The sequence below is a fragment of the Hydra vulgaris genome, chromosome 02 (genome assembly GCF_038396675.1).
Source record: "Hydra vulgaris chromosome 02, alternate assembly HydraT2T_AEP".
NCBI classification, from domain to species: Eukaryota; Metazoa; Cnidaria; class Hydrozoa; order Anthoathecata; family Hydridae; genus Hydra; species Hydra vulgaris.
Genome location: NC_088921.1, coordinates 72481601 through 72494151, shown reverse-complemented (window position 1 = coordinate 72494151; position 12551 = coordinate 72481601). Strand labels below are relative to the sequence as shown.

At 21.0% G+C, this 12551-nt stretch overlaps 1 protein-coding gene across 1 annotated transcript; it reads right to left on the bottom strand.

The window, feature by feature from the left end:
- Positions 1 to 5703: 5703 nt before the first annotated feature.
- Positions 5704 to 7635, bottom strand: LOC136076301 (uncharacterized). Its single transcript, XM_065789776.1, has one exon. The coding sequence runs from the start codon at positions 7633 to 7635 to the stop codon at positions 5704 to 5706; it is 1932 nt and encodes a 643-aa protein (XP_065645848.1).
- Between the last annotated feature and the right edge of the window lie 4916 nt (positions 7636 to 12551).

Below are 12551 nucleotides of genomic sequence, written 5' to 3'. Positions count from 1 at the left end.
TATGATATCTCTTTTATTTACAAATTATTTACACATCGATAATTAAAAGAAAGCGGAAAGAAGAAGAGATTATCATATACCAAAAATATATAAATTTATAATTAGCTATATTTTTGTAGAAATATTTACATTAAAGAGAAATATGAAATATAATTGATAATATTATTTTTATTATTTAACTTTTAAAATAATTGAGATAGAGACAAAAAGAGAGAAAACAATTACAATATATTATTATTAATAATCATGTACAATCCATAGGAGTATCATTGTTTTCATCATTACTTTGACTATTATTATCTGTGCGAATAGCGTGTTCTTCTATTTCTATTTGCGGATGAATTTTATTAATTTCTTCGTCAGCTTCATTGGTATAATAATCATTGTTAATGGGTGCCGTATTTATATTTTTTTTATTTTCTGTATTTTCTGTATATACGTTTATAGTGACATTACAATCTTTAAAAGTAAGATTAAATCCAGGATGAAACATAATTAAATAATATATATATGATTTTATTTAAAGATTTATATTTTGCTTATAATATAAATAATAGAAGCGAAATTATTACTAACATTAATATGAATTTCAAATTTGAAAACGACAAGAAATATATATTTTATATTTTAATATATTTTCTTGAAAGCAAAAAAAAAATAACATATGATCGTTTATTAATATTTGTTAATCGATTATCATTATATTAATAATATAGATAATAAATATAAAAAAAAAATATACGGTTCTTTAGTTGGAAAAATAAATATTTAGCAAAAAAAAGACACATAATAATCCCTAGTATTAATGAGACATCATCATCTAAATAAATAGACAAATCATAAATAATACTATTTGAAAGGTAGAATTATCGCGCGCCATAAAACAAAACTAACTTAACAGTTTTGTTTTTGAAAGACACTCGCAAGGAGAGAAAAGTGTATTGTTATCACTAATCAATTACTTGTGATTGTCTTAAACATCTTCTCTATATCTATACATCTTTCACGTTGATAATCTGTACAATACATATCATTGCAAAGAGAATGTTCTTGTTATAAATTATAATAACCTGACATAATATTAGCAACTTCGCGGTCAAATATTTCTGAATTTTCACTCAAAAACATTTGAGACAATGATGATAAAATTTTATCACACTCAGCCTTTAAAATACTCATGGCTGATTAATGTATTAGATAATTATCATTAGAGAACTAAATAAGAATAGAAAGATGAATTATTTATTTTGCTAATAATAAAATTATAATAACACAACATGTAAAAAATGTAAAAATTTTATTCAAATTAATTTATAAATAGCAAATAAAAATATATGATTTATTTTTTTTGAATGATTATCGTTTTAATTTATATAATCATTATTTTTTAATTTTAATATTATAAATATAATTAATAAGTTAAGCTAATTATAGATAAATCATTTATAATGAGTGAGACAATAATTCGCGCTGAAGGTGACAAAAAAGATCCTATTAAGTTAACAAATAAACAGATTATATCTCGTTGGTATGTTTGCACTAAAAGATGTCATATTTTAGCTATTGATATTGAAGGCGATATTATCTACTACCTTAATGTATATTAGCGAGAAATTAAATGTGTTTCTCGCAAATGCAATAGGTGGACTGTTCATGACTTCGATAAAGATAATGATGCGCTGTATCCTTATCCTTGTTCGGAATATGTGAATTCTTCGCAAATTAGAATTGACAATGAACATAAGATAATATTTGTTAAGTATTCATTAACCGGTGAAGACGATAAAGGGCAAAAACATCAATGATGAAATAAAAAAAAATACCATCTTTTTCTTATAATAGCGTTAATAGCGCTATTATAAGTTATTTTTGCTTATCATAGCAAATTATTTTCTCAGAGGAAAAAAATAATATTATATTATATTAAATAATATTATTTTTTTTTATATAACATCAATTTGGAAAATCAATATTTAAGTTCTCTCTCTTTTAATTTTCATTTTCACTATCATTATCTCCAGTATTATACATACAATCACAATCATAATCATCGCTGTTGCTTTCATTTTCAATTTTTTTGCTCGCAGGAAGTGAATAAATATCATCAATAAACTTGTCGATAGTTTTTGTTAATTTTTTAATCGATTTTATATTGATTTCTTTTAGTTTTTTTAATATGGATTCATATTTATTTCCCTTATTTTTTAACGCTTCAGATTCATTTAATTCTTCTAATTCTTTTAATTCTTTTAATACGTCAAATTCTTTTAATTCTTTTAATGCGTCAAATTCATCAAATTCATCTAATTCTTTTAATGCTTCTAATTCTTTTAATGCGTCAATTTTTCTCAATTGTTTATATTTCCATATATCATCTTCGTCACATATTTTATTATTAGAATCAACTTTTCCACATTCTTTATATATATCTGCGAATGAAATAGATTTTTCAGTTGGGTCCATTTTAACTTTTAATAAATATAAGATCAAATATTTTGTTAATCAATGCAATGTATCACTGATTTTTATAAATAATCAAAAGCATTTCAAATTGATAAATATACTCTTTAATATATACAGTTAGTTTTATTTATACGTGAGATTCGAAATTATTATAATATATTATTATATTAAACATAAAAAAATACAACACGTCATACTATCATTTTATTAATTCCAAATAATATTTAGATTAATTCAACACAAAAATTTTTTTATAGATATTATCATAAATAGAAGAAAATATAATATAATTATCAACACATTCATATCTGTATATATATTTATCATCGCGCGTAAAATAATAATATGAAACTTTAAGTTCTAAAAAATGTTTATTACAATCATCATCTATTATCTTTATCACTTTCATTTTACTGATTTTCTAATATTTTTATATTATTTTTTTTTGAATATTTAATTTACTTATTATATATATTCTATGCGCTCATGAATGTTCATTTTCAATCTTATTTTCATTGTTTCAATTTCTCAGTAATAACAATTATGATATTTCCTTTTCGATTTTAATATTCTTTTTATAGTCTCTATACTTTATTTAATTAAAATATTAACTTAATATAAACTGATTAAATTTCAAGAGAAAAATAAAAACAAAATAATATTAGATTAATTAACGCTTTATCAAATTTTCACTATCTATCATAGAAGTCTGTTGAGATGAGAAGATAAGCATAAATGATCATAAATAATCATCGTTAATATGTGTTAATTCAATATGATAATTAGATATATTAAATAATCAAGTATAAATATTACTATAACGATAATCTTTTAGTCGTCGATATAAAACTACAAATTTCCAATTATACAATTTAATATACATTATTATTATTCGCTCTCGACATAAAAATACAAAAAAAATATATATATAACATAATTATTATATATATATTTTTATTTATTTATTTTATTTTGTTTGGCGGCGCCGCGGCGCGCAAATTAAGTTATTTTTGTTTAACTACAGTATGATCATTAACTAAAATTCCACACTTACATCCACAGGGTATTAATTCTCCATAATGATTTTTAATATGACCGCATTCCATTTGTTCGTCTGATTTTTTAGCGCATTTTTTACAAATATCTCTAATGTTGCATCTATATAATTCGCTCATTTCAGTGTTTAACAACTTGTTAGCTTTTTCAACGTAACAAGGACAATTACAATAATTATTGTTAATAACATTATAAATACAAGTCGTACAATCATCATTCGCTTCTTTACACATTTCATATAATAATTTCGCGCTGCTTGGGTCGATTTGTACTTTTAATGCGGCCGACATTTTAATTATTGTTTAATAGTTTATTACAAGTATTAATATATTAAATTTTAACATAAATAATTCAAATAAGCAAATAATCTGTTTGACGCAAAAATCTATTTTATTTATGTTCGGCCTTTTGAAACAGTAATATAATTTTAATTTGTTGTCGATGTTTTTAAATTTTAAATATTTATATTATTAGTAACACATTAGTTAAATCTATATTTGCGATAAGAAGATCAAAGATTGCAATATAGATAAAATGAATTCACAAAAAACATCAATTCATTGTGTTGAAGTAATTAATACTATAAATGGAAAAAAATCTAAAAATATACCAATAAAAAAAGAAACAAATTTTTATTTAGATAATGATATCACCAATACAATTGTTCTTAGTAAAGATAAACATCTTTGTAATATTAATTATAAAAGAAATGAAAAAGAAATAAATTATTATTCAGACAATATTGATACTAATGTTGTCGGTGAAAATAAAAATCTTTGTAATAATGATTACGAAGTAAATGATATTTTTTCTAATTATTTTATAGATGAAATAAATAATTATGAATAAAATAAAATTAAAAAATCAACAAACGACGATAAAAACATTTATGGTAGAGATTTTTTCATTAATATTGGAAAATATTTAATAAGAAGAGATAGTCAAGATAGTGGTTATAACAGTGGAAATGATAATAATATATATGTTTAGTAAAAAGAATTATAATCATTTTTGAATTAAATACAAAAAAAAATAAAAAAAAAATTATTATCTATAGTTGAATTTAAACTATGGATAATAATTATTTTTTATTTTTATATTGAATTTAAAAATTTTCTTATATTTTATTTGTCAATTATTTATAATTAATTTTCATTATCTTCTTCGCTATAATCATAAAAATCACTATCATCTTCATCATCATTTTCATTATTACTATCTTCATTATCATATTCACTATCATTATCACTATCTCTTATATATCATTATCACTATCTCTTATACCATATTCTAAATAATCATAATAGAACTTATATTCGTCTTTAATATTATTTTCTATAAAAACTATTAAGTTGTTTAACATATTATTCATATTAGTAATATAATTATTATTATCATCGTTATATTCTATGATGTTAAGTTTTATTTTTTTTTGTTGATTATCTTTTATTCCTTTACTATTGATAAAATTAGATAAATCTTTTAGATCATCATTTTCTTTATCTTCTGTTAAATTAAAGATATTATTATCTATTTCAATTAATTCTAATTTTTCAATCAATTCTAATTTTTTTATTTTCATATAAGATTGTATTTCTTCTAAGATTTCTTTCATATTAGATAGATTGATACGAAAATTATCTGCATGTTTTATTTTAATCATTTTATCGATAATTGATGATACGAATTTATAAAAATAATATTTTGTTTTTTCTCTTTGAGCATTATAAGAACTTCCATATATTTCTTTTATTATAATATTAACTATTATATCTGTTATGATTATATTGAAAGTATAAGGATTATAATATTTAGCATATTTATGTATAGTTCTAATTTGAGCCATATAAGCGTAAAATATTTCAATCATCTTCTCAAATTTACAATCTAATAGATTAAAAGTTATAGCTAATCGTTTAAGATAGTCGAAATTATATTCTTTAGCGAATTTAGTTTCATCGTTGTCGCGATGAATAGCAGAAGATTCTGTTGAGTTCATTTTGTATGGTAAATTAATTTTAGTTGATTTATTTAACTATATATGTTATCAAATTTAAAAATATATTGATTTATATTATTTTTTATGTTAATAGAAATTATGATTATTATCTTTGATCGCGTCAGAGCAAAAAAAAATAATATGTTATTAATATTAATTTATATATTTATTATATTTTATTTTTCTTATATTCTTAGTTTTAGTGTTGAATTATAATTTCCATGTGAATATACAGCATCAATAAATCTTTTAAATGTTTTTAGATTTTTCTCTTTTATATTTATATAACAATTATTACATCTATTGTTTTTGACGTTGTAATATTTAATACTTTTGTTTATATTGCAAAAATTACAATGTTTAACGCTATCATCTCCTTCTATTATTTCAAGTCTTTTAAAGTGGAAAGTATCTCTACGATCTGGTGCTTTATAACATAAATTATCAACTTTACGGCTAACTTTAAGTATTTTATTTTCTAAAAGAGGAATTATTATATCATCTTTAATTCTTGTATACAATTTGTCGGCTACTTTATCATTTATGTGATCTTCAAATTTAGCAACCACTGAGAACATCAATTCTTTCATTTCTTTTTCAGGACAGCAAGCTTTTAACTTCATGAAACTAATCGAAAATTCATTAGATTTGTCTTCCCTAGCTATAATAGACGATGCTTCAATGCGCAAGATATTATTTTCATTAAACAATCGATCATAATAATTTTTTATTAAAGATAATGCATAATTACCTATTTTATCAGCGGTCATAGTTTTTTTTTCTTCTAGATTTATTTTCATGTTACAATAATCATAAGTAACATGTTCGACAGTTAAAATAATTTTATCTAATGATTCGTTCATCAAATTATTTTCATTTACTTCTTCGGCTGAATTATCGTTAACTGCAGCAACTGAAACATCTTCTAGTTTATTTACTTCGGCTGAATTATCATTAACTACAACTGAAACTTCTTCTGGTTTATTTACTTCAGCTGAATTATCACTAACTGCAACTGAGACATCTTCTTGTTTATTTACTTTAGTTGAATTATCATTAACTGCAGTAACTGATACATTTTCTTGTTTATTTACTTCAGTTGAAACATCTTCCAATTTATTTACTTCAGCTGAATTATCACTAACTGCAACTGAGACATCTTCTTGTTTATTTACTTTAGTTGAATTATCATTAACTGCAGTAACTGATACATTTTCTTGTTTATTTACTTCAGTTGAAACATCTTCCAATTTATTTACTTCAGCTGAATTATCACTAACTGCAACTGAGACATCTTCTTGTTTATTTACTTCAGCTGAATTATCACTAACTGCAACTGAGACATCTTCTTGTTTATTTACTTCAGCTGAATAATTATCACTAACTGTAGTTGAAACTTCTTCTGGTTTATTTACTTCAGTTGAAACATCTTCTTGTTTATTTACTTCAGCTGAATTATCACTAACTGTAATTGAAACTTCTTCTGGTTTATTTACTTCAGTTGAAACATTTTCTGATTTATTTACTTCAGCTGAATTATCACTAACTGTAATTGAAACTTCTTCTGGTTTATTTACTTCAGTTGAAACATTTTCTGATTTATTTACTTCAGCTGAATTATCACTAACTGTAATTGAAACTTCTTCTGGTTTATTTACTTCATCAGCTGAATTATCACTAACTGTAATTGAAACTTCTTCTGGTTTATTTACTTCAGCTGAATTATCACTAACTACAACTGAGACATCTTCTTGTTTATTTACTTCATCAGCTGAAACATCTTCTGATTTATTTACTTCAGCTGAATTATCACTAATTACAACTGAAACTTCTTCTGATTTATTTACTTCAGCGACTGAAGCATTTTCTTCTAATTTACTAATAGTATCTCTAACTAATGTTAAAGTATCTTCTAATTTATTTAAATTGTCGCTTATATTAATTATTTCTGAAATATGTTTCGCGTTATCATTAATAAATTCTTCTAATATTGAAGCGGCGACTTTATTAAAATCACCCTCAATAATAGTTGAAGTATCATCTTTTAACTCATCAACAATTTCTTTTGTTATTAATTCTTCATTATTATCGGTTGTGATTGTAATTTTTTCACTCATTTTATTGTTATTGATTGTTAAGAAATATATTAACTAGTTAATATAATTTAAATAAGAATCCTAAATATTCAAATTTGTCGCAAAAATAGTAAATTTTTATTTCTTTAGCAAAAAAATATTATATAATATTATTAATTAAATATTAATTACTTAATATCATTTTTATTAATTATATTTGAAGTACAATCTGGTTTATTTAATCAATATCATCATTAAGTAATATTGGATTTTTAATATTATCATTGCGTTTATTTTCAGATTTTTTATTAGCTAATACTAAGGATATATTTTTATAAATTAAAAATAAAGTTATATTATAATTGATTTTATTATATGAATCTATTATTTTTTCAATTCTTTTTTCTTTTTTATCATTATCTGTTAACACAATGTTTTTATTTTTTTTGTAAAATTTAGTAATCTTATAAAATTTTTCCATTAAGTAATTATGTAGATTAGACAGATATAATATTACAAAATCATAATCAACAGATCCTACCAAATTATATATTATATCTATATGCATCATATTGAACAATAATGTTTTGCTTGATTTATTTTCATAATAAAGAGATTTTATTTTAATTTTAATAGTTTCAATATAATTTTTATGAGAATCTTTTACTATATCAAAATTTATTTTTATATCAAAATGTCTTTTATTTTTTTCTATTTCTTTATGTGCAAAATTAATAATAGAGTATTTTAATAAATCTAATTAATTGTCTATTATATTAGTATTTATTGTTATTTCCCAATTACACTTTTTATTTTCTACTTGAATATTATCATCTATTTCGTTAGCGGCTTGAATATTTCTCCATATTTTTATTTTTGATGTTACAGGGAGTGTTATATTATTAGACATTTTGTTTGATTTAATTATTATATATAATATAATTTCAAAATTTATCTTTGCAATTCGAGTAAGCGCGCATAATATAAATTATAAATGCGTCTAATTAAAGTAATATTATATATTTATCTATTTGAATTTCGTTGATAAGTAAATTAAATTATAGAGGTAATGTTTAATAAATTTAACAAAATGTCTGTAAAAGATATTAAAACAATGAAAAAACTAGAAAAAGAATGTTCCAACTATTATTATTCTCTTAAAAATAATGAAATAATAGATTTAAAAGAAGATCCAAATTATAATGATGGATATTTTAATGAACAAACAAAAATATCAAGTAATCAAGTATGTTTGAATTATTTAAAGAATTTAATTAGTTGTGTTTATAATAATAATTCTAATAACACTAATGATCATGATATCGAAAAATACGATCTTGAAATATATATGTTTTCAGCGGCTGTTTGCGCTTTCGTTGATCTAGGCGATGATTTGTTTTACTATAATTCAGATAATATATTATATAAAGTTCGTTTTAATTATCAACTTTTCTATAATGTAAATGAACTTTGCGAAAAATATTTAGTGTCGCAAGATGGTATAATAATCGATAATATATTTGGTGTCTTAAACAAAAATAATTTCAAAGATCCAAACTTCTCAAAATATTCAATATGTAAAGTGTTGATCGATTTCTTGACATAAAAAAATATCAGTTAAAAGATGAATGTAAAAATAAAGAAAAGGATCACATAAAAAAACATTATAAGGAATATTTAAAAGATGTAACTACATTAGATAATTCAATTGAATTTGAGCGCAATGCGAAAGAAAAGATTATAAATGATAATATAGAATATTTTCTTGAAAAGTATTTTATTACATTTAATACTAGATTTCTCGTTATAAAAATAAATTAAGCATAAAATATTACTAATAATTTAATTCAATAAAAAAAAAAAAAATAATATGTTATTTATTTTTTTTCTTGATGATAATTTACTTAATATTTTTGAATTATTTTAATAATATTTTCAATGATTTTTTAAAACTTTGCTAGCGAATATTTATCTATTTGATTTTATCATAAATGTATTTATTTTTTGAATATAATCTATTATTTTTCAAATTATTAAAGCTAATATTTATAATAACTTTCTTGTATTTACTTGACTTATTTGCTGAAATGTCAAGTAAAATAATCACTATTGAAAAATTAAAAAAACATATTCACCTTATAATTATGATCGTAATAGTAAAAAGATAACAAAAAAATCAATATTAGATGATGATGAGACATCTAATGCTAAATATTTGAAAACATTAAATAAATATCTAAAGAATAATAATGAAAATAGCAATTTTTCATTATATTTATTTAAAGAAACATTAATTTATGATGAAATAAATGTTAGAGATGAATATAAACTATATGATAAAGAGAATAATAAAGTTTATATTTTTCGTTTAGATTATGATTTATTAGAAAAACCAAATGATCTTTATGGTGATTATCCTATTATGTGGAACAATAATATTGAAAGATATTTTTGCCGTCGTAAATAAAGTAAATGACAATTTTGGATGTCAAGATTTTAAATATTCAGTCGTTAACATATTAATGGACTTTTTAGAAATAACAGAATGTGAAATAATGGACTAATTTAAAAACACAGAAAGCGATAAAATTATTAAATATATTGAAATAATAGTATGCGGGCCCAAAAATATTAAACAAGGATGATAATCATGATTATGTAAAGATGAAAAATTTAATAAATAAAAATTTAGATCAATTATTGATAAAATATTTTGATCCATTAGAAAGTAGATTTTCACTGTAAAATATATATATTATAATAACTAAATAAATAATTTCTACTACAAAAATAAATAAAAAATAAATAATATAGTATTATTTATTTTTTTATTAATTTATTTGTTATAATATATATATATTCTGCTTCAAATATTTTAAAATTATTGTGATTATTTTATTAAATATGTTATATATTTTTTCTTTAAAGAATATTTATCTGCTCAAATTTTACATAGATATTTATCTATTTGAATATAATGTATTATTATTTAAATAATTAAAGCAATCATTAATAATAATATTTTCGCTTCACTCAAGCATTTAAGAAAATGTCAAATAAAATTACTACTATTGAGGAATTAAAAAGATTATATTCAATGTTTAATTATAACTATTGTGATAATAAAATAATAAGTAGATCAGTTCTTGACGATGATAATTTTATTACTTGTAATGAAAAATGTTTAAAGAAATTAGAAGAATTTCTCTATAACGATGATGGAACTATTAATATTAATTTATATGTATTAAAAGATAAATTTTGCTCACAGCGATCATCATATATAAATGATGGATATGCATTAAAAGATAAAGATAACAGTAAAATGTATTTTATTACTTTAAACCGTAATTTGTTAATAGCACCAAATAAACTTTGCAGTAAATATCTTATATGCAAACATGGTATAATGGCTGAAAATATTTTTGCAATTATGATTGACAATGTGAATGGTGATATTAAACATCAAGATTTTGAATATTCGGTTCTTGACGTATTAATGGACTTTTTAATAATAGAGGAATATGAAATAAAAGACGAATATAAAAATGAAGAAAAAGATATTATCATTAACGACGCAAATTTTTCATTAGGTAAATCAAAAGTATTAAATTATCACAAAGATCTTAATAAAATGATGTTTTTAATAAATGATAATTTAAAAGAATTATTAAAAAAATATTTTGTCCCATTCAAGACTAGATTTTCACAATAGTTATTAACGATATAATTAAACAAAATAAACAAAAAAAAATAAATAATATATTATTTATTTTTTTGCTTATATTATTTTTAATAGGTGCTTATTAATAATAATTGAATATTTTCTATTTTATATATGTATAAAATCAATTCTATATTTTCATATATTATTGATTTTCCATGATATGATATAGTTAATATATATTTAATTAACCACCTTATCAGCGATTTTCCATCATCATTAATGATTGTAAAATAATAACATTATTTAAATGATTATTTCATATGTTCATAAAACTTATTGGAAAAAATATATGTAAAACTTTTTTCATTATTTATAAAATTTTTGAAGTATTAAATTTAACGACATAGCTTTAGCTAACAACAATGGTATTATATATGCCTTTATTTTACCATACGAATCTAATATTTTTTGGATTCTATTTTTCTCTTTCTCATCTATCGATTCAAAAGCTTCATCTTCATTATAGAATTTAACTATTTCTAATATTTTCTCTTTTAAATCTCTAATCAAAGCGAATATATATTCTGCTAAAAATATTACATTATTAAACTCGACTAAACTAAGTGAAGAATATGATATATTTAACTGCATCATATTAAATGATGTTTTATTTAGATCATTTTCGAAAAAACATTTAATTATAATTTTAATAGTTTCAGAATAATCAGAATATGTATTTTTTTCTATGTTGAAATCGACTTCTACATCTAAGTGCTTAACATTTTTTTGTATTTCGTTATCTAAGAAATTAATTATATTATCGTGAAATGCAATTGATTTTGTCTTGTCTATGGTCGCGATAATATCTATCATTTCTTCGTCACATTCTTTATTTAATATATTAGTGTCATTTTTAATTTCACTGTCGAAGGGAATATTTTTCCATATTTTTATTTGAGCAGCTATAGGGATGATTTTTTTCTTATCTTCGTCACTAGACATTTCTTATTAGTTTAAATTATTACATATATAATTCAAATTTTTTGCTTAATATAATTTATGTCTAACGCCGCGAAAAATAAAACATCATTGCTATTTTCGACTTATTTTATATTAGCGGTTTAACTACTAAATATTTAATTTAGCCGCAAAGAAGTAATATAAACAATTTAGAAGAATTATATTCTCTAAAAATTATTGTAATCAATAAAGTAACAAATTTACATAAATAAAAATTATTTTGTTTAGTTTATTGATAGGATTTATAAATAAATACTTTAATAATAAAAAT